This window comes from Quercus robur, chromosome 9 (genome assembly GCF_932294415.1).
Source record: "Quercus robur chromosome 9, dhQueRobu3.1, whole genome shotgun sequence".
In the NCBI taxonomy this organism is placed as follows: Eukaryota; Viridiplantae; Streptophyta; class Magnoliopsida; order Fagales; family Fagaceae; genus Quercus; species Quercus robur.
Window position 1 is genome coordinate 42,196,537 of NC_065542.1, and position 24,417 is coordinate 42,220,953.

Consider the following 24,417-nt stretch of genomic DNA (forward strand, 5'->3'; position numbering starts at 1 on the left):
ATTCTTTGGAGAAAGAATACAAGCCGAGTCTCCTCCAGGCAGCCACCTATCTCCGTAGATGTTAATCTTCCTTCTGTTTCCCACACTCCAAAGCAAACCGATTTGGACAAGATTTCTAGCTTTTGCAATGCTTTGCCAAGCATAAGATCCGGAGGCAACCTTTGCATCAAAAATTGACCTGCTTGGAAAGTATTTCGCACTAAAAACTGGATAAAAGAGAGAAGACTGATCCACAAGTAGTCTCCACACTTGCTTTGCTAGCATAGCCTCATTAAAATTTTCCAAATCTTTAAAGCCCATACCCCCCAAGGCCTTTGGTTTGCACAAAGTTTCCCAATTCTTCCAATGGATCCTTCGTTGATCTCCCCTTTGCCCCCACCAAAATTTCCTAATTATCATCTCAATATCATTTAATAATCCGGATGGGAGTTTGAAACAACTCATCGCAAAAGTGGAAATAGCTTGAACTACCACTTTTAACAGCACCTCGCTACCCGCTTGCGAAAGGAGCTTTTCCTTCCATCCTTGCAACTTGCTCCACACTCTCTCCTTAATGAAATTGAGACTCACCTTTTTATTTCTCCCAACCACCGCTGGAAGCCCAAGGTACTTTTCGTATTCTCGCACTTCACTTACTCCCAAGATATTAAGAATTTATAATTTCCTCTCCTCCGGGGTGGACTTGCTAAAAAACACAGAAGTTTTTCCTCTATTCAACTTTGCCCTGAGGCTTGCTCATATAAACTCAAAATATGTTGGATAGCATCCAAGTCACTCATTGTAGCACGGCAAAAAAGTAGAGTGTTGTCTGCAAAGAAAAGTGGGTGATTTTTGGGCCATTTTTGCAAAGAGAGAAGCCCCTAATAGCTTCGGACCTAGCTGCCTGTTGCAATTGACAATTTAGAGATTCAGAACAAATTAGGAATAGGTACCTATTTAGAGTTGTTCTTAGATCCTCCTACAGAGATAAATATCCGTTTTAATTCGGATCATGCTAGCTTGCATATTAAGTATTAACAGGCTTTATCTTGTTCATAAAAAAATAAAAAATAAAATAAAATTGCTTTATCTTGATACTGCTAACTATTTAATACCTATGAAGTTCCTTAATTACCAAGAAAAAAAAAAAGAAAAAGAAAAGAGTTTTGATCATTTTTTTTGTATAGAAAATTTCCTTTGCTAAATAAGAGGGCTAAAATGATTGGTTTTATTGTCAATAACTTGGTTTCTTCTATGATCTACTAGACTTTAGTAGGTATAAATAATAAATCTGAATTCAATATGAGCTCCTATTGGAGAAATAGGTAAAATATATACAAGCTTGTATCACTCGAAGGGAAAATTATTAGGTACTCCTGGAGTACCATAAATACGTATGTGGATGATATTTTTCAGAATTTACTGTAGATTTTAAGTGGGGGCCTAGAATTAAGTCAAGGCAATAATTTTTGCAATATAAATCCGATATATTCGTTACTGTATTTTTGATTTTATGAGTATTTAAGCTGCTTTGGAAAGTATTGGAGTGGACTTGGACTTTCACCTATAAATTTTTCATCTAATCCTCTCTTTCATAATTACTAAAAAAATACCTAATATATTTCAATTTCTTTTTTGTTTTTGGTTTTGTTATATTTTGTCATATTTTTTTTCAATTATTTTATTAATATTTTGTCCATATAAATGATCGATTTATTGGCTAATATATTTCTAAATGTTACCTTAACATATATCACTATCATTTCTTAGCATTGATATATCACAAATTTATAACTTCCATAATAAGGCTTTAACGATTTTAAAACCTATTGTGGCGGTTTATAACCACAGGTCCTGAAATTGTTTATTTTTTAATTTTTTATAGCAAGTCTAGTATTTGGTGTACCTATTGCGGCAGTTCTAAACCACCGCAATAGGATAGAATTTGTGATACTTACATTGAAAAACCGCCGCTATAGACCTCTAAACCGCCGAGATTAACCATACTTGTCGTGGCACTTACAAAAGCGCTGTTAAAGGCCTGGGTGTATAGTGACAGTTTCTAAAAGTGCCATAATAGATGAGCTATAGAAGCGGTTTTAGAAACTCCCGAGAAATAAATCCTTCTATAAACCTTATTTTTTATGGTGTCTTGACAATATCTCAAACTATGGATACATATAGAATTGTAGTATATTCTCATATTTATATCGTCACAAAAAAAAAAACCATTTGAAATTATTTCCATAGGAAGAGTTTCTATTATTTATTTCTTCCAAATTGTGATCATAAGAAGAATGAGATTTCCTTTTGGTTAGGAAATAGTTGGAATTTATAAACCTTCTTTTTTTTCCCTTCTCTTTTTGGGGTGGGTCACTGGAATAATTTGGAATAGTATATCTATTTTTTTAAGACGCAAATTGGGTGGGATTATCAGAATAATTTGGAATAATATTTATCTTTTCAACACAAACTTAGTCCACAACATTGTTGACAGGGCCCAATCCTAGAACTTTTTTCCCCTTATTGTGAAAGCCCAAAAAGCACAACAAATTCAATTTTGGTATGATTACAAAATGTGTTATCAGAGTTCTGCTGTTTTGAAACTACAGAGACAACAAATCTTCAAGTGGTCCTGAAATAATCGAGAGATCGGTTTGGCAGTGGGTGTCTCAATTTGTAGCTTTGAACCATTGTGAAGATGGAGGTTGGACGAGCAATTGTAGCAATAGCTTGGAGCTTAGATGCAAGGCAAATTACATGGCTTGGAGGACTTATTACACTATGACAAACATGGCCTATGGTGACATAAATTAGTTCGGTTGTAACACAACTTCTTTATAGTGGATTTGACAAACTGGGCTAGGCCATACAATGTTTTTCCCTATTGGATTTTCACTTTGTAAACAATTTCTCATCTTCTGAGTGTGATTGTTCTTATTGTGATTGGTTTTACTGTTTTATTCCTGTTGCAATTGAACTTGTCTAAGTAATTACTTGGACTTGATATTAATAAATTGTTAAAATTGGTGCAAAGTATATATACAGGTCTAAACGTGGATTTTTGCAAAAGAAGCGTAATTTTGATTTACTTAAGATCGAAAGAACTTCAACTATATTTTTTTTTTTTATGAACAAAAAACTTCAACTATATGTACCATGAAAGTGTCATGTTCAATATCCGTTGATTTTGTTACACCTTTTGATTTTGTTGATCTTTTATTTTTGATTATCACCTTTTGATGGTTGTTATACCGTTTGATACAGTGCTCCGTACAATAGTTAGTCAATAAAAGACATCAGGGTACAGGGAAGCCCCATGGGTTGCTGTTGCTTTACAAAATGTGTTATCCGATTACAATTTTTATTATTGCATTTGATACAGTGCTCCGTACAATAGTTATTCATGCACCCACGAAAGATAATGGACCTTTCAAATTTTTCTTTAATTTTTTTTTTATTTTTATTTATAAATTAATTTTATAACGCTATACTCTTTACCTAATCCTATGAGTCCTCACTGACATAAGTGAATACAAAATAGACATGACTTGTGTCCAATGGAAGTTTCCACCGAATATGTTAGATGATGGACACTTCCACCATCTAACGTACACTACAAGAAAAACAGGCAGTTGCGGCGCACCTATTGCGGCGGGTGCGAAAACCGCCGCTATATGTCGCCTATTGCGGCGCATTTTTGGCCCGCCGCTATATATGAGATCTATTGCGGCGTTTTTTGTGACCGCCGCTATAGGTAGGGTTTTTTGCGGCGTCCTATAGCGGCGGGACATAAAACCGCCGCAATAGACCTGTTTTAGCGGCAGTAACAGAGCTATAGCGGCGCTCCAAAAACCCCGCCGCAATAGGGGTCCTTTTTGCGGCGGGTTGGACCGCCGCAACAGACCTTTAAATTTCCAAGCCCCAAAATTTGTCTCTTTTTTTTCGCCTTCCTACTTAAAGATCAAATGGTAAATTACATCCGATTGGCATGAAAATTGGCATACATGTTAAGAACATATAGAAAATGTGATCCAACGGTTGGATTTTCAAAATATGAATTCAACAATAAGTTATTGGTTAGTGTAACATTTTTTTAAAGTTACATCAAGTGTAACTTGAACCTAACCCTATATTTCTTAATTCAATGTGAATTTTGACAAATATACCGTTAGATTACATTATCTTCATATATTTTTTATACTTACAAAATTTCAAAGTGATCAAAGATTAATAGTCATGTCATTAATCAATTGTTTAAATTCAAGTTTTTGTAGTTTAAAATAACGCATAAAATATGAGTTTAAAGATCAAATGGTAAATTACATTTGATTGGCATGAAAATTTGCATGCATATTAAGAACATATAGAAAATGTGATCCACTGGTTGGATTTTCAAAATATGAATTCAACAATAAGTTATTGGTTGGTGTAACATTTTTTAGAGTTAAATCACGTGTAATTTGAACCCAACACTATATTTCTTAATTCGATGTGAATTTTGACAAATCTACCATTAGATTATATTATCTTCATATATTTTTCATGCTTACAAAATTTCAAGGTGATCAAAGATTAAAAGTCATGTCATCAATCAATTGTTTAAATTCAAGTTCTTGTAGTTTAAAATAACGCATAAAAGATGAGTTTAAAGATCAAATGGTAAATTACATCCGATTGGCATGAAAATTGGCATGCATGTTAAGAACATATAGAAAATGTAATCCAACGGTTGGATTTTCAAAATATGAATTCAACAATAAGTTATTGTTTAGTGTAACATTTTTTAGAGTTACATCAAGTGTAACTTGAATCCAACTACACATTTTTTAATTCGATGTGAATTTTGACAAATCTACCGTTAGATTACATTATCTTCATATATTTTTCATTCTTAAGAAATTTCAAGGTGATCAAAGATTAATAGCCATGCCATCAATCAATTGTTTAAATTCAAGTTTTTGTAGTTTAAAATAACGCATAAAAGATGAGTTTAAAGATCAAATGGTAAATTACGTATGATTGACATGAAAATTGGCATGCATGTTAAGAATATATATAAAATGTAATCCAACGGTTGGATTTTTAAAATATGAATTCAACAATAAGTTATTGGTTGGTGTAACATTTTTTAGAGTTATATCACGTGTAACTTGAATCCAACCCTATATTTCTTAATTCGATGTGAATTTTGACAAATCTACCGTTAGATTACATTATCTTCATATATTTTTCATTCTTAAGAAATTTCAAGGTGATCAAAGATTAATAGTCATGTCATCAATCAATTGTTTAAATTCAAGTTTTTGTAGTTTAAAATAACGCATAAAAGATGAGTTTAAAGATCAAATGGTAAATTACGTATGATTGACATGAAAATTGGCATGCATGTTAATAATATATAGAAAATGTAATCCAACGGTTTGATTTTTAAAATATGAATTCAACAATAAGTTATTGATTGGTGTAACATTTTTTAGAGTTATATCACGTGTAACTTGAATCCAACCCTATATTTCTTAATTCGATGTGAATTTTGACAAATCTACCGTTAGATTACATTATCTTCATATATTATTCATGCTTACAAAATTTCAAGATGATTAAATATTAATAGTCATGTCATCAATCAATTGTTTAAATTCAAGTTCTTGTAATTTAAAATAATGCATAAAAGATGAGTTTAAAGATCAAATGGTAAATTACATCCGATTGGCATGAAAATTGGCATGCATGTTAAAAACATATAGAAAATATGATCCAACGGTTGGATTTTCAAAATATGAATTGAACAATAAGTTATTGGTTAGTGTAACATTTTTTAGAATTACATCAAGTGTAACTTGAACCCAACCCCACATTTTTGAATTCGATGTGAATTTTAACAAATTTACCATTAGATTACATTATCTTCATATATTTTTCATGCTAAAAAAATTTCAAGGTGATCAAAGATTAATAGTCATGTCATCAATCAATTGTTTAAATTCATGTTTTCGTAATTTAAAATAATGCATAAAAGATGAGTTTAGAGATCAAAGGGTAAATTACATCCGATTGGCAAGAAAATTGGCATGCATGTTAAAAACAAATAGAAAATGTGATCCAACGGTTGGATTTTCAAAATATGAATTCAACAATAAGTTATTGGTTGGTGTGACTTTTTTAGAGTTACATCAAGTGTAACTTGAACCCAATCCTATATTTCTTATTTCGATGTGAATTTTGACAAATATACCGTTAGATTACATTATCTTCATATATTTTTAATGCTTACAAAATTTTAAGGTGATCAAAGATTAATAGCCACGTCATCGATCAATTGTTTAAATTTAAGTTTTTGTAGTTTAAAATAGCTTATAAAAGATGAGTTTAAAAATCAAATGGTAAATTACATCCAATTGGAAAGAAAATTAGCATGCATGTTAAGAACATATAGAACATGTAATCCAACGGTTAGATTTTCAAAATATGAATTCAATAATAAGTTATTGGTTGGTGTAACATTTTTTTGAGTTACATTAGGTGTAACTTGAACCCAACCCTATATTTATTAATTCAATGTGAATTTTGACAAATTTACCGTTAGATTACATTATTTTCATATATTTCTCATGCTTACAAAATTTCATGGTGATCAAAGATTAATAGCCGCGTCATTAATCAATTGTTTAAATTTAAGTTTTTGTAGTTTAAAATAACGCATAAAAGATGAGTTTAAAGATCAAATGGTAAATTACATCTGATTGGCATGAAAATTAGCATGCATGTTTAGAACATATAGAACATGTAATCAAACGGTTGGATTTTGAAAATATGAATTCAATAATAAGTTATTGGTTAGTGTAATATTCAATAATATGTTATTGACCATGTCATTTTCTAAATCCAACCGTTTGATTGTGACCATAATTTATCAGAATTAACTTTTCATTACACTCTTCAAATCCAACGGTTAGATTTCAAATTTAAGAATGGCATGTGATGGATATGTGTTATGTACTTATATGGTTATGTTTACTCAATCTGACCATCCAATTAGTCATATTATTTTTTTAAAAAGTAAACAAAGTTAGTCACATTTTTAAATTCTTACATAAATTTAATAATAGCTATGATATTTTTTTTTAAATTTTTAATAAGATAGAACGTGTGATAATTTTTGTTGTGTGATATATATATTTTGAGAAAGTTGTGTGGTGAATTTTATTGAGTATATGTGATTGTTTTTTGTTTTTAAATTTTATTTCATAGCTCATTAATAAAATGACCAAGTAACTTCACCAAATTGCAGATTTTTTTTTATAATTTTTTTAAATAAATTTTTTTTTTGTTTTTATCTTTTTCTCCTATAATTTCTAAGTTGATAAAAATATTAATTTAACTACAATCTAAACTCTTCATCTAAACATTTTTTTTATTTAAATTATATTATTACGTGTAATTATATGTCGTAACATTAATATATTTTAAGCCAATGTCAATCGTGTGTACCTTTTTTTTTTCTTTTTTTGTTGAGTTAAACCACTTGTGTACTTTGTGATCTAAAATATGTGACCTTTTTTTTTTTAAATGTAAATAAAAAAAGTACATTAATATAAATGTACTTTTTTTTTTTTTTTTTTACATTTATGGGGGTAAGTTGGCCTTTTTTTTTTTTATATTAATTATTAAATTATATTTTACAAATTTGTAGTACTAAATTATATTTTATTAATTTGAAGTATTATATTATATTTTATTAATTGAAAGTATTAAATTATATTGGAATTATTATATTATTATTATTATATTTTTTTTGTGAGGCAACTCATCACTTAACGCATTTAGACTTAGGAAAAAAAAAAAACAACAACAAAACAAAACAAAGGAAGAAAATGAAAAATCATGCCCAGTACCAATACAAAAAAAAAAAAAAATTCTTCTTTAAAAAATTAAAATATCCAATTTTAGGACTAAATTTTAGGACTAAGAATAATTATTACGTTAAGAATTTAAACTTCTTTTATCAATTTTTTTTTCATCATTTTTGAATTAAAGGTAATAACAAAGTTGCCATCCCAAATGGGTTGATTGAAACATCTGGTATTAAATTACGTTCTTATCAAAAAAGTATCAGAAATAAAACAAAAAGAAAAAAAAAGAGCATGTCACGCCTAGGAAAGAAAAAGAAAAAACAAAAGGAGAAAACAAAGGAGGATTAGCACAAAAAAATAATAATAAATAAATAAAGAATTAGAATTTAAAAAAAAAAGGATCAATGGATGAAAACAATACACCATGAAAGATCAACGGATAAAAACAAAAGAGGATAAGCACAAAAAAATAATAAATAAATAAAGAATTAGAATTAAAAAAAAAAAAAAAAGGATCAATGGATAAAAACAATACACCAAGAAAGATCAACGGATAAAAACAAAAGGTAAAAGTTAGGGTTTTTTTTACCCTATCACATTTTCAGCCGCCTCACTCTCTCTTCCTCATCCTCACCTTCGGTTCTCTCTCTCCCTCACAGCTCAAATCTTCACACACACACACACAGAAGAGAGAGAGAGAGAGAGAGAGAGAGAGAGAAAGAGGTCCAGCGGTCAAAGAATTCATCGTCTTCGTCGCTTGCACCGTCGCCAGCTGTACCCCTCCCTCCCAACGCCAGTCCGTCCAGCACGAAGGTCTCCCGATCTCTTCATTTTCTTTCTATTAGGTTTTTTCTTGGAATTGGAATTCCCTCGCAATATATAACAGATCCTCTCGCAACTCGCAAATGGCGGAAGAGATTGAAACGATGTCGTCGTCTCTCTCCGAAGACACTCTCTCGCAATCTCAGGTTCCCTTCTCTTCTCTTCTCTTCTCTTGTACATTTTCTATTTTTTATATATATAATTTCAGGGGGTTTCTCTCTCATGATTTATTCGTAATATTTTTTTATTTTTTTACCGAATCATTGTATTCCTTTAACTTCTCATTACGAAGTTGGGTTTCATCTTTGAAATTTGAAAGAACAATTTGAGACCCTTTAATCATTTTTAATTTTTTTTTTATTTAATCTCATTTTGTTTCAAAAAAAAAAAATTCAATGCTATTTGACGTTTGAATGAATATGATGAAGGTTGGATGCGAAATTAGTAATGATAAAATTTGTTAGGTTGAAGGACATTCAGAATAATAGATAGATATATATATATATATATATATATTAACTTTTTGATGATATTTTTTGATAGTTGGATTTGGGGGATTTGTTGAACCCTGGATGGATGGATATGTTGGAAATGCAAACCAATTGAGCTAAAAGTTTTTTTTTTTTTTTTTTGGGTAAGAAAAGATAAATAATAATAATAATTTGGAAATAATGCTCAATTCAGCTCAGCTCTATAGATGGGATGGTTTAAAACACTTAGTATGCACATACATTATTATTACATTGGTGGCATTCCTATCTATCTTAAATTAAATGACTTCACACTCACAGTGGGGTTTGGTTTGGTTTTGTAATCTCAGGCTCCTGCTCCTGCTCCTGCATTATCCAGTTTTCCAGCTTTCTCAAATGGTGATTTTAGATGATTATGATTTTGGATTTATTTGCATGCGGTGAAATTGAATTTCCAAGAATACCTTTCGATTCCAAATTTCTATGCTCCAATTCTATTATACCGAACACACACACACACACACCATAAACCTGGTTCTTTTGAAATTGAATTATGGAAATGCTCTTATGCTTTGCGTGTTAGAAAGTAGCATGCATAATTTATCTTCATTTGTTTATCAAGATTTTTTGGGACATTCCTTTCCTTCTTGGTTTTTTGTATTGTTATTGTTAATGACCATTTTCTTTGTTTTTTTGTATTTAATAGAGTACAAGGTGCATGCTTACAACAGGAATGGCATTTGTTCTTTGGGTTTTATGGATGATCACTACCCGGTTCGGAGTGCTTTTTCTCTGCTCAACCAGGTACGCACTATCTAATTTTTTCTTTTGTGTGTGTGTGTGTGTGTGTGTTTTTTTTTTTTTCTTCAGAGTTAAATTTTTCGTTTGGGCTTTACTTTTGTATACATTTCGTAAGCCCTTTTTTTTACTTATAAAAAAAAAGGGTGTATCAATGTGTTAGATAATTGTTTGCCATGCTAAAGTTTGTTTTTTGTTTTGGTATAAGTTTACAGACTGGTTGAATTTTAGACTTGTTTATGGTTGAATATAAATGTATATTTGTGTATAATTATTTGTTTTGTGTGTGTGTGTATATATATATATATATTTAAGTAATTAGATTTAAATTTATATGTTAATTTTTGTATATAAAAGCATTTGATGATCAATCTCAATTTGTTGAATGGGTGAGTAATGGATCTCAATTGTTACAGTTTGTTTAATCGTGATTATTTGAAGATTTTTTCATGCAAGATGCTAGTGTAGTTTTTTAAGTATTCAAGGCTGTAATTGGGCACCATTTTTTTTTTCTAATGATTGGTTTATGGAAATTTTATAGCTTGGTTCATGTTTTATCTTCGAGATCTGTAAAAATTCCAATGATGATACTGTAAAGACATGTATATCATCACCTTCCCTCCCTATCACATTTTCATTAAATCCAATATATAATGTTATAAGTGCTAAGTGAATGTTTGAAGAGGACATTGATGCAAAGTGAAAAATCTTGTTGATTTAAGATGAGATGTAATCTGACTTATGAAAAAAGAAAAAAGAAAAAGATGAGGTGCAATTTGTCCAGTAAGTCATGCTTAGAAACTACTAGTTGAAAACGATTTATTATATTGTCCAGAATATAACTTTTAAAGTGCACATATTTGCTGTGATGTTATGTGGTGGTTTCTGGACAGTACATATACTGGGTTTTGAGATTGCCCTGATCCATGACAGGTGAAGGAATGCACATCAGCCTTGCTGCATTTTGCGAAGAAGACTAACATCCCATTCTTTTGGTGCGTATACATTGTCCAAGTCTGAAAGAAAGCCAACATTTGACATTTTTGGATGCATATTCATCACATCTAGGTCTGAGTGTTTAAGATCACCCCTAATCTTTTTATTTATTTATTTATTTTTATTTTAATAAGACAATTTAATGTTTTATGTTAAATCCTTTAAGTTGCATTTGTCAGCATCTGGGGTTTAAAATTGTTTGGCATGTCTTTAGCTAGGAAGCATGGACACGTGCACGGGTTCTAGTACGACATGGCAATTTTTAAAAAAAATTAGGACTCGGAACAGTAGGGATACGCATATTAATTAATTATAAAACTTAATCATATTTTTATTTTTATTTTTAAATATTGTTAAGATTTTATTTTTTTCATTTAATGTTAAACATATATCAATTTAAGAGCAATAATGGATAATAAAGTAAATTCATGACTAATAAATGATGTTTAGAAATTAGAATACAAACTAAGAATGAGATCCAAAAGTGTAAATAAAAGATAACTAGATAAGTGTTCAAGATTGAAACTACAAAGAAATAAAAGATAAGTGTCCCTCCCATGTACTGCAATTTTTCAAAAAAAATAAAAATGGTTGAGAGTCTCCCAGATGTGTCCCGTGTCCGACATAGGTACGGCACACCAAATGAAGGGCCCATGCTTCTAATTATGCTTCTAATTAATATGGGATTATTGCGCCCTCTTATTATGCTTCTAATCAATGTGGGATTCTAAAACCAACAAGTAAACCTCTAAGCTTATCCCCTCATGGGTTGGACTTAACAATTTCCCCTCCAGCCCATGTGATGTCTTTATTAGTATCCCTTTTTGTACTTTCTTTGATCCCTTTTGTTGGGAAAGGAGCTCCCTAATGTCCTTAACAAAAGATATGATTAGTTGAGTTTAAGAAAATTTTAAATTCTCACCCAAACTCAGCTTCATAACCAAACCAGTTGCATTCTCTACAAATTATCCTCTTTTCTATCTATTAGTATCTTTCCTCTTCGGTTGTTGAACTAAAGGCTCCTCTTTGCATTTGCTCCTCTATGCACTTCACATATCTCTTCCTTCATTACCACTAAAACAATTCTATTAACTTATATAACATTGCCTCATATAGAATATTATTCATAGCCAAAATAATCGAAGCAACCTAAAGAAATTATATTTCTTCTCATAAAACACTGATATTAACTTATATAACATTGCCTCAACTATTAAATCTTGATTTCTTTTTTCGTTTCTAACTTCTGAGAAAACACTGATACTATTGTTTTTTTTAATTAATTATATTGATTAGAAGTAGTGCAAAATATTGGATATATAAATATTGGTTTTGTTGATACTAATTTTTTTTTTTAAACTTTAATTATTTCATTGCAGTTATCTGAGAGACAAAATCAGGCATTTGGAGGAGGGCCCCACTCAATTAGGTATGTCATTCTCTCTCTCTCATTCATGGAATTTGATTCTTTCTTTGTTGTCGCTGTAGATTCCAACTCTCCAATACAAAAGCCTTTTTTTTTTTGGTTGTTGTTGTTGGTTTGGAGATATTAATGTAGGATTTATGCCATCTGAATTCTGTTTGTGTTGAGAACTATGCAATCAGATCTCTAGAAAATAGTTTTAGGATTTTTTATTATTATTATTGTTTTTCCATTTGAGATCAAATCATTAATCACGGTCCTTTAGGATTTTCATTTTAGTTTTTTTTTTTTTTTTTTTTTTTTTTTTTTTTTTTTTTTGTGTGTGGTGATTTATGTTTTGCCAAGGCTCCAATGAAGAGAAACCATTGGTGGTAATTCACTAGAATGTTTTACATTTAAAACATAAAGAAAAACCATGTGGAGAAAAAAAAAATACGAACTTGACTTAAAAAAAAAAAGGCGACTCTGGCTTTTGGTATTATTATTAGTGGCTTTTCAAAGCACCTTTTCTTGTATAATAATTGGCTGCTCTTCTCTCTTAACTGATATGGACAGATGGTGCTGGTGGTAAGGGCATATGGAAAAACTCCTTCACACTGATGGGTGTTGTTCATTATGGATATGAGATGTCTAACATGCTTCTTAAAAACAAGAAGAGAAAAAAAGGGGGGAAGTAAAAAAGAAAAAAAAAAATGGTATATGGGGTGTTTAACATGGAAGTTAGTCTTATTTTGTTGGATTATTGGTAGTGGCCGTCTGCTATGTATATGTTAAGCCACAACCACAAGAGTATAGAGTAGTTCTTATTTTTGTTTTCCTTTTGATTGGTCTTTATCCACCCCCCTCCCCCTTTTTTTTCTCTCCTTTTGATTATCACTAGTGGTAGACCACATCTTTTTTTTTTGTTAATTTTATTATGATGGATATAGACAATGTTATATAGTTAATATAATGTTGTGTACAAAGAAACATATCTTTTCTTTTGTTATGTATTTGATAATATATTTATATGTTAATATTACGTTAGTTTGGAGACATTTGTGTTGTTAATTAGTTACATTTGTGGTATTGTGTTAGTAGAGCTAAAACTATAACAGGCATTTTGTCTGGACAATAATATATTTGATGCCAACAATGTTTTTAAAGCCCACTGGGAGAGGGAATAAAAAAAAAAAAAGAACCTATAGCGGCGGTCAAAAAGCGCCGCAATAGGTGCACAATTTATTTTTTAAATGAAACCCTATAGCGGCGCTTATAGACCGCCGCTAAAGGTACGCACATATAGCGGCGTTTCCACCCGCCGCTAAAAGTCAATGCCATGAATTCTAAACACGTATGGCGGCGGTTTTATACCCGCCGCAATAAACCTTCACTCGCCGCTAAAAGGTACATCTATAGCGGCGCTTTTTGCGACCGCCGCAATATACCTATAGCGGCACTGCAACACTGACGGGACGGCCCGCCGCAATAGCACCCGCCGCTATAGGTCGAATGTACCTTTAGCGGCGCTTTTTTGGGCTTTAGCGGCGGTTTTGGCCCGCCGCAATAGCCCGTTTTTCTTGTAGTGGTATTCAGTGAAAACTTCCACTAGACACAAGCCACACACATACAAAATAATATAAGAAGTCATTTTTGTAGATTTAACCCAAAAAATCATTCATATCATTTTAGTTAAATTTGTGTAAAATAACATCAGAGCTACAATAATTTGTAAATATACATTGTTATTGTTGTCGTGTAAATTGATATAAAGAAATAATAAAAAAAGAGAGAGACATGATTTGGCTAGAGAATAATAAAAAATTGATAAAAAAATCAATATTTATATATATAAAATATAGTTTAAAATAAATAATTTAATGTGTAATATTTTAAAAAGTCGTTGCGTAAAATAGATAAGAATTTATTCACGTGCAATGCTCTAAGGAGACAATATAGTACCTGCTTTTGTGAAACAGGCAGAGAATTTAATTGGAGCTTGAAGGCTCAATGTTAATATTTTGCGCCTTTCTCAATGCTTGTGTTTCTGGTTTCTAATCCTATTGGTGGGAACAAAAATTCAAGCAAGGGGACAAGGGCGGTGACTAATACAGTAATGAAGGTGATTCCTAGCTAATTATAGGAATTTTATAGAGTTTGGAACTGTCTGCTTTAGGAAGCGTTGGATTTAAGAATACAAAAGCAAAAAATAAAATAATGTACCTCGTACAGTTAAGCTAATCAAGTTTAGTACTCCATTTGGATATTTTGTGGGTGGAAAGAGAGCTTTGCCAACATCTGCAGAGTTTAGTAGTATAAAAAATAGAGTTCTTTTTCTCGAGAAACCGTGTGAGCGAGCCTCGTTTTACTTGTCCTGAACAGTTCAACCGGTGAAGTTTCACATTCATTTAAAATCCTAGTTGTATATAAACTCTCTTTGTTTCCTAGTTTTATACGTCAATCCCTTTTTGTGACTATTCTAGATCCCTGCTATAACTGTATAGCATGCACTCTATTTTGGTACCACTAGGTTGAGTCTTACTGCTTGGTTCAAGCTCTACTTCAAAATCCAAACTTGTCTCTTTACCAATGTAAAGATCCAAAGAAATCAAATTTGTGTTATACTCAAAAAGATTAATCTAGTCACAATTAACCCTACTTCTTCTTGTTAGCAAAACTCATATCAACGTAGTATATGTTTGATGTAGAACTCATTACATACCCACACAACCACGTTCAAACAATATCCAGTCAAATTTAGGCGTTCATCACAACCAATAAGGTTGTCCCAGCATGCTGATGTGCATTTCCACTGCTTTTGCCAACAACCTTTATTCACTCACCTCTGGACAAAGCCAGGTTCTGTTAGATGGTATTGCCCCTCCTCCTCTGTCTGAATTAATAATCTAGACTTCTTTTTCTTTAGAATTGAATTTACATGGTCCACTAGCTATATGTTAGACGTGACTCTTATTACTAATTGATAGTGATTTTCTTTGATCGTAATTAATTCTACTTTGATTTTGGTTTTATTATTTCACGAGAAGAATTTTGTAGGTGATTCTATAAAGGCTTTTACTTGGTATTGAGTGTATTAATACTTCAGGGAAAGAAAAAATATTTTGGAAATTTAAATAAAAAAAAAAAAAAAAGCTTTCACATTGTGGTTAGGATTAACATTCTTCTTGGATTCAAGGTTTAATTTTTACTTGAAGGTAATGCACTTATCGAAACTTGGTTTAAACTTTTCAAAGTTCACCCTTGCGTTTGAAAGCTTCAAGCCAAGCCATTCTATAAATCTTGTGGGTTGGTAATCTGTGCCCAATCAGAAGTACGTACCAGTTTTCATGATTCATTTATTAAATCCTTTGACTGGGGGTTTTGAGTTAATTAGCTGAAGTTGAAAGATACTGCGCACCCTGAAGAAAAAAGAAATCGAATATCTGCTTTAGTGTGGGTTGGGTATTGGTTTAAAAATTTTTATTTTTTATTTTTATTAATTAATTTATTTTTATTACTATTTATAAGTTTTATTATATATATTTTTTTACTATTTATAAGTTTCAATATACTATTTCAACAACGTTTTAGTTTTATTTATTGTATTTTCAGCAAAAAAAAATTTAGTTCCAACTAAATAGACCCTTATTGTGAATAAGAGAACCATGATTATTGTAGCATCCACACTTTTTACAAGCATGCGTAAAATGTGAACATGTGTCTATATATATATATATAAATATATATGTGTGTAGAGTGTTTTTATGAAGATGTGTTAATTAAGTTACAATACTTTTAGCCTGTATTAATCTTGCAATAATAATTTCATTTTGTATCGGAAAAATAATAATAATAAATTTCCTTTAAAATAAAGGCTCCAAAGCTATTTTGTCGCCCAAGTTGGCATTGTTTAAATTATCTGACTAGTTTTCTCTCTTAATTGAAATGTTTATTTTGTAACTGTAACTGTTGTTTTACCATGAAGGGAATAAAAGAATCTGTACTTTTATCGAAGAAGTAATTAATATCTGTAGGGGCAGTTCTTTCAATATATCTCTTTGTACTTTTTTCTTTTTTCCCTGCTGAATATGTTTAACTTTACACTTGTTAAGCGTTTATCACTTAACTTCATTTGTTTTCCTCCTACTGGCACTTGATAGCCTGTAACCTCTGATTGAAGAAACCTTGGAAAGGTCAATTTAGTATATAATAGTTTAATTAAGAAAGTTGACAAGCAAACTTTTAAAACTAGTAACAAACTTCTCTCTAAAAAAAAAAACTAGTAACAAACTAGCTTCTCTAATCAATCCCCTGCATAAGCATGAGCGCATTATGTATAAATACACTTAGACACATTAATTCATAATTAAGTTTAATACTACTAGTTTTTTGTTTTAAAATTTTTTTAAGCTCTTGAAAAAAGCTTGTAAAGATATTATTTGTTAAAGTATGTAAACGGTTTATTCTAAATTGATCCATTTTACTTTTTTTTTTCTTGAAAAAAAATTTATTAACCTATTTATATACATAATATTTCTTAATTTATTAATTGCTTAATTTTTTTTTTAAATAATAAAGTTGAGTGATTTTGAAAAGAGTCTGCCAGTTTTTTAGAATATGACAAAAATTTTCATTGAAATTTATACTTGAATTAATAAGAAATTTGGATAAGAAAATATGGATTATTAGTATCAACTAGATTTGTGGTAGTTTTAAATAAATTTGAAGTAATTTTAAAATTGAAAGAACACTTGGTACAAAATTAGGAACATATAAGATCTAATTAGAAAGGCAATTAGCATAAAATTATAATGCAAATAGAACCTAATTTGGATTTTTTTTTTTTATTGAGCTTCCATTAAATATATTATATGTATGTATAAATTTAATAGCAAATTCCTTATTCTCAAGAATATTGTAGCTTAGTAATATTACCGATCTCTCACTTGATTGCTAAGCAAAAACGTTGTGCATGATTTTTTTTTTTCATTATTTGTATGACCTATTCTAGTTTCTTGATGAGAAAAGTTTTGTAAACAACACATAAACAATAACCTACTAAGCCCTACAAGTTACAAAATTTTTAATATGGTTTTGGCAAATTCTATGCCTACACTTACATACGCATAAATCAAACTCAATTATTAACGATTTGAGTGAGGACCATATATGCAAAATTTCAAAAACCTCTCAACTACAAACCCAATCTCCCATACACCTAAAGGTGCTTCATACTAGTACAAGTTTCTTCCAATTTTTTTAATTATACGTAACTAGAGATGACAATTTAAACTCATCCCATAGATATTTAATATGATATAACCGAATAGAGTAGACAAAGTAGATGGGGGTGGGGATGGGGTTTTATTGCCCCAGACTCGACTTGATTATATAAAAAAATATTTTATATATTTGTAGGTTTTTTATAAGGCATACGTGTCTGTGTGTTTTTAAGAACAATATATATCCATTTATGTTGTAAGATTTGAATTGTTTGTCATTTTTTGAGTATATAGTTGACTAATTTATTTTTTTTCCATCTAATTATTCTTATAACGTACATAACTTATTAAATCAAAGTGTATTTAATATATATCATAAGTAATTTAATTATATTTTATTTTTATTAAATTGACTCGTATTTTTTTAGACATGTCAAGACTTAATTTTTTTTGTGCAAAGATGTAAAGACTTATTTGATGTAAATATTTTTTTTACCTTAAAAAAATATCATATGTTAAATCAAAATTATAAATATTCTTCATATATAAACAATATATATATGTGTGTGTGTTATTATTATTATTATTTTTTATATGTATATATTTAGTTCTCCCCTGTTGGGCTATGTGGAGTTTAGTTGTATTTGATCCTGATTATGATCTGACCTAATATAAAAGTGCTACGATTTTTAATGGGAATTTTTAGAGGCTTAGTCCATAGAGCGGAGGTGTGTTGTTTTGTGAAAGAAAAACTGTATTGTCGCATCTTGTATTTTTTTTGTGAATAGTGAAATTACTACAATTCCATGGACGTAAGCAAATTATCAAACCACATAAATATTCTCTTGTATGATTACTTTTTTTGGCGCATATTTTTTTCTCTGGGGCACTTCTCTCCTTTTTAATATGATACAACCACTTTTTCATAGAAATTATTAGATTCCAAACTAATAAAAAAAGAGAAATGTCATGTTCATAATATTTTTTTAATATTTTTCCAACAAATTTTATATGACAAGTTGTTATTGACTATTACTAATGAATAAAAAAGAAATTTTAGTAGTGATTTCAAATTAAAATAAGTAACAACTTAATTACCACATAAACTTTATTATAAAAATATTGTGAACTTACCACCTTCTTGAAACCTCTCAAATTTTTCATTCTCAGCTAAACTCAAAAAGGTTTTACCTTAACCCATGTAATGTCATCACCAGTACCCCTTTGGCTATGGGTAAGCCTTTGCATCCCTTTTTGTGGCTATAGGTCCGATGATTTAGCCGAATGTTTCCCTCATTATTTTGCTGCACCAGACACTTCATAACGTGATCCACCTTTAACTCTATCACTAATCAACTAGTACAAATTATTGAAGGTTTTTTTTTCATTACCACCAAAGCACATTTATTAAATTATATAACTCCACCTCTTATTAAATATTCATAACCAAAGAATCCAACAAACCTGCAGAAATTAGATTTCTTCCAAGTTTACGTACATGTCTCACATTACCTAAAATCATTACAATTAAAATAAGGGAGAGTTTGGTAAAGTTGTGGTTTTAATAATTGTTAAATGAAAATGAGTTAGAAAAAGCTGAGAGCATTTGGTAAAATCTACTAAAAAGTGTTGTTTTAATAATCTCAGTGTTTGGTTGGAACTTGGAACCTACCAAAACTGCTATTTGAAGATTGAATTACCAAAAATAACAAAACGTATCATAAAATTTTCTATAAACCAAACAAAGAAAGTCACTAATCCACAAGCATTAGAGCAAGCAACACTGAAGAAAGACAACAAAGAAAAATAATTGCAGAATGGGATTGGAATCCACCAAATGCTATGAACTTGATGAAGAAAGACGACAATGACATCGTCTTCACCGCCTTTAAGTAGTGATCAGAGAACAAATCATCGACAATGAGAATTGGAGATTTCCTTCTGCAGCCTTCTCATCATTTTACCAACGAAAATGAAGATTTCCATTCAAATATCTTTTTTTGAAAAATAAAAATAAATACAAACTCCCAATCCGATTTACAAAATTATTAAGAAAGAGGAACTATCTTGAAATGGGGTTTCTTTTGAAATGGTGCTCATGATCACCACTACAACTTTCTGATTTTAGGTTCAAAATTGCAGTCAATTTGCTTGTCAAATGCTCAAATAAGGAAATGTTGTTTCAATAAGCACAGTTTGGTGCACGGAACATGCGACCAAACAGACGCTAAGGGGCTATTTGGATTTCAAAAAATGTTCACTCATTACTCAAATATCATCACTCATCACTTTATAACTTATTACTTATCACTGAAAATACCACAACTTCCTAAAGTGGCATGTTTGGCATTTGTTTCCAATTTTGATAACTCAAAAAATTTTACTTTTTGTAGGACCCATAGATTGACTTGGTGTAGCTTTTACTTCTTATTTCTTTTTCTTTTTTTACCTGAAAAGGAAAGAAGAATGGCATTTGTTTCCAATTTTGATAGCTCAAAAAATTTGACTTTTTGTAGGACCCACAGATTTTACTTTTTGTAGGATCCACAAATTGACTTGGTGCAGCTTTTACTTCTTATTTCTTTTTCTTTTTTTACCTGAAAAGGAAAGAAGACAACGCGTGTTGGGAAGAGCAAAAGGTCTGATCAGATTTGACTACTCTCTGACTATGGGTCTCTCAAATATGTGTGTATTTACCAAAATGTCATCATAACTCTGTTTCCATAATTCAAAAATACCTAAAAGTTATTTTCAATTTCCATAACTCATCACTCAAAAATCAGAGAATTGAGTGATAGAAACAGAAACTGAAAACAAATCCAAACAAACCAATCAGCTGTGGGACCCACCAGTTTTGAGTTATGGATGATGAAAACAGAGTAATGGGTGATAGAAAACATTAAATCCAAACAGCCCCTAAATATTTAAACTTTTGTTGCAAGTATTTCCATAACTTTATATTATTCCACGTTACCAACCAAGATAACGTAACTTTTATCTCAAATCTTGTACATATCAAATTGATCTATATTTGAATATATCTATAAGGAGCAAGAAAATATTTACCAAATCTTAATTGAACATGTATCTTTTCTAACCATTAGAACATCATTGTTGTCTTTTCCCTTACCAATGTAGTAGTTGTTCCATTTGAGGACTTTTGACTACCATGATTTTTTCATATGTTAGGATATTAGTAATGTTGGCAAAATTTCATGTCGAAATTTTCATTTATAATTGTGCATTTCCATGTATTCAATTTCATTTCAATTGTAATTACATCAAGTCATTGAGGTTCAAGATCATAAGAAAACGTTCAAGTGATATAGCATGAACCTTGGTTGTGTGAGATTCAATGTATTACGTGAAATCATTGGCGAGAATGCCAATTGAAATGAAATCTTAATTGAATCCATATCTTTTCTATCCATAAGATCATGCATCATCAGTGTCTTTATTGTATGAACCAAAAGCAATTAAGAGGAAATAAGACAGAGAGAGAGAGAGAGAGAGAGATTTGAATGAGGAAAAATATTATTAACCTTGATTGAATGAAAAATAATACACATAGACTGATATTTATAATAATTACCTAACAAATTAGGCCTAAGAGAACAATAAGAAATCCCTAAAAACTCGGGAATGCTTAACAAACATCTCACGGTAATTCCCATTCTTTGTAACAAAATAAACTAACAATTGGTACGACACTATTTGTATAAGTGACTAAAGCAAGCTTCTTGAAATAAAATAACACTGTTTCCTCTTTATACATTTTTGGCTTTGGTTTTGGGAGAAACGAAGAAAAGACTTAAAGGCTGCAGAGTATTCATCCCCTCCATCAGACCACAATGTTTTTATTTTAACAAAGAACTAAGTTTCAACCATGGCCTTAAATTGCAAAAATTTATCAAACACTTTCACTACAAAAAACGCTGCTATAGGGGATCTATAGCTGCGTTTTTCAAACGCGACTATAGGTCCAATTAAATAATTTTGAATTTGAGGGTGACCTATAGCCGCGTTTTAAAAAAACGCCACTATAGCTAACTTAAAACGCAGCTAAAGATAAGCTGTAGCCGCATTTTAAAAAACGCAGCTATAGGTCCAAACGATTTATTAAGGTGGACTTATAGCCGCGTTTTTCAAAAACGCGACTATAGTTCTAGCTGTATATATTATTTTAAAGGTGACCTATAGCTACGTTTTTTTAAAACGCAGCTATAGGTCTTGCTGTATAAATTTTTTAAAGGTTGACCTATAGCCGCGTTTTTAACCCGTAGCTGTGTTTTCCTGATTTAAAAACGCGCCTGTAGGTAGCACTTAAAAAAAAAAAAAAAAAAAAAACCTGAAGCTTCCCACGTACACCCCCACTTTCCCACCTACCCCCACATACTCATCTTTTCTTTCTTTTCCCTTTCTTTCTTCATTCTTCAGGTTCTTCGTTCTTTTTTTTTTTTTCTTTTTTTTTTCTTTTTCTTTCTTCCTTCTTCACATCTAGGTAACTCTTTCTTCTTCTTTGTTTTTTTTTTCTTCCTTCTTCACTGGTTTGTGTTCTTTTGTGTTTCCGAGCTTGTGCTTTTGTTTTCCTGAATGGAATTAGTGTTAGATTTGGTTGGTTTTGTTGAATGAGAGGAGATTCATGGGTTTGTGTTGTTATATTTTGGAGCACATTGTGTTTGATTTCGAATTTTCTGGTTGTGTTTGTATTGTAAGTGTGTTGTGTTTGATTTTTAATTTTCTGGGTGCATGTGTTTGTATTGTGAGTATGTTGTGTTTGATTTAGAATTTTCTGGGTGTGTTTGTATTGTGAGTATGTTGTGTTTGATTTAGAATTTTCTGGGTGTGTTTGTATTGTGAGTATGTTGTGTTTGATTTTGAATTTTCTGGATTTGTATTTGATTTTGAATTATTTGGATTTGTTTTTAATTTTGAATTTTTTTATATTTGAATTTTGAATTTTCTGGGGAAAAAAAAAATCCAGAATTTTTTTTTTTTTTTGAAAAACCTATAGCACGTTTTCAAACGCAGCTTAAAGTTGGTCTATAGCCGCGTTTTTTAAAAAACGCGGCTATATGGCAAACCTTTAGCCGCGGTTACGAAAACGCGGTTATAGGCCTATTGCTGCACTGCTTAGGCCGCATTTGTAAACGCGGCTATAGGAAACGCGGCTCTACCCTATAAAACGCGGCTACAGACCCATTTTTTTTGTAGTGTTTGGATTTGTTAATGATAAGGGTAATTTTGAAAGTTTGATAAACTCAAGGCAAAGCTGACAGACCTAATGAACCTGACGACCTTGCTTGTGCATTCGTAAACAACGACACCATAGAGCCGGCTGTTCCACCTCAAAGCCGACGGGTGCACCTCAAATGAGAAGACTAGAATGCATAGACGGAATAAGAAGCTGACAGAAGGAAGCTGAAGGGGATAAGTAAAGTTTTGATGAATTTGATGTGGCCTTGCTTGGCCCCCACACATGAATATATAAGGAAACATCTTGTGCTCCACGACTAACCCTAATCGAGGGGATTCCTACAAGGAAAGGATCCAGCAAGATACGCGCATTAATGAAGATCTTCCCCACAAAGAAAAGCCCTCTATGCCAAGGAACGAATGTCAATCCTACCTACTATAAAAACCCCAAAACCCTCACAAATCAAGGTACGCATAATTTCTCTCAACTCTGGCACTCTAGAGTTGTGAAAGTTCTCTAACTTGACCTTCAGAGGGTATTTGGCTGGTATCACACCGGTATTTTCTTAAGGTCTTCTTTTTCTGTGTTGCGCAGGTGTTGTCTCGAGCACGTGAGGACTGTGTGACTTATTAACGATTTTCGGCATCATCAGTTAATAAGAAGGTAAAGCCAAGTAAAACGAATAAAATGATCAAAGAAAAGAACATAATATTTGAATCCATTAGTAAAATTTACAGGTGCAGAACCCTAAAGGTTAGTGTGAACAAATTCAAATAGTGATTTAGCAGAAAATTGAGACTTAGGAAATGGTAACTTATGCATTTTATCATGCAAGCAACGTGTACAAGAATTAACAAAAGTACACTTATTTGAAGTAGAAAAATGAAACCTGGGAAACAAAGTATGGAGTACTTGATCATGAGGATGACCAAGTCTTTTATGCCAAAGAGACAAACTAGCTATACTTAGGTGTAGTAGCAACATTGTTGAAGACCTTAGAAGGAAGGGAAAGTCTAGAAGCCCCTAGGGGTGGCAAAATCCGACACGACCCACGAACCCGACACGGCTAACCCGTTTATAAACAGGTCATGGGTTGAGGCTAAACGGGTTCGGATCAAATTCGGGTTGACATGACTAACCCGTTTATTAATCGAGTCGTGTTCTTGTTCAACCTATTGAACCTGTTTGACCCAATTAGCTTATAAAGGTAATTTTACAATTTTACCCTTAAAACCTAGGTATATAAGCTTAGCTATAATTTATTCTCCTCAAAACTAGACCTAACGCCTCTCTACTGAACCTTGTGTCTCTTCGTTTTCATCAACATTCATTACTCTATCTCCTCCGACTCTTCTTCTTCTCCTCAAAACTCCAGCCTCTCCTACTGATACAGATTCTACAATCTACATTATAAAATCAAAACCCTAGCTGCCTCATGTCTCTCAACCCTATACTCTCTTCCCCTCAAATCCCTAGCCAACCCCTCTAATATCCCTTCCCCTCAAAATCGTGGCTGCCATCTCTGCTCTCTGTTCTCCTTCACAACGTCACAGCTTCACAAGTTCTTTTTCTTCAACTTTCAACCACCGAATTCCCTAGGAAGGTATGTTATATATTTTCGTTTTGTTCTCTTACTTGTTTGTATTCTTTTTGTTGATTTTAAAATAACTAGATC

At 31.3% G+C, this 24,417-nt stretch overlaps 1 protein-coding gene across 3 annotated transcripts; it reads left to right on the forward strand.

Moving 5' to 3' along the window:
- The first annotated feature begins 8,412 nt into the window (after nt 1-8,412).
- LOC126698472 (uncharacterized) lies at nt 8,413-13,379 on the forward strand. Of its 3 annotated transcripts, XM_050395725.1 has the most exons (6): nt 8,413-8,803; nt 9,478-9,526; nt 9,834-9,931; nt 10,859-10,920; nt 12,301-12,350; nt 12,900-13,379. In XM_050395725.1, the coding sequence occupies exons 1-6, from the start codon at nt 8,741-8,743 to the stop codon at nt 13,019-13,021; spliced, it is 444 nt and encodes a 147-aa protein (XP_050251682.1). In that variant the 5' UTR covers nt 8,413-8,740; the 3' UTR covers nt 13,022-13,379. The 3 variants fall into 3 exon arrangements, with proteins under 3 accessions (XP_050251682.1, XP_050251684.1, XP_050251683.1); XM_050395727.1 differs by lacking the exon at nt 10,859-10,920 and having other exon boundaries at nt 12,900-12,994; XM_050395726.1 differs by lacking the exon at nt 10,859-10,920 and having other exon boundaries at nt 12,301-13,379.
- Nucleotides 13,380-24,417: the final 11,038 nt, after the last annotated feature.

What these genes read in the sequence shown, in the direction of transcription:
- LOC126698472 (XM_050395725.1), top strand. Translation starts at nt 8,741, where the DNA reads ATGGCGGAAGAGATTGAAACGATGTCGTCGTCTCTCTCCGAAGACACT. An exon ending in ACACTCTCTCGCAATCTCAG is followed by an intron (nt 8,804 to 9,477) that starts GTTCCCTTCTCT and finishes TTGTAATCTCAG; the next exon opens with GCTCCTGCTCCTGCTCCTGC. An exon ending in TTTTCCAGCTTTCTCAAATG is followed by an intron (nt 9,527 to 9,833) that starts GTGATTTTAGAT and finishes TGTATTTAATAG; the next exon opens with AGTACAAGGTGCATGCTTAC.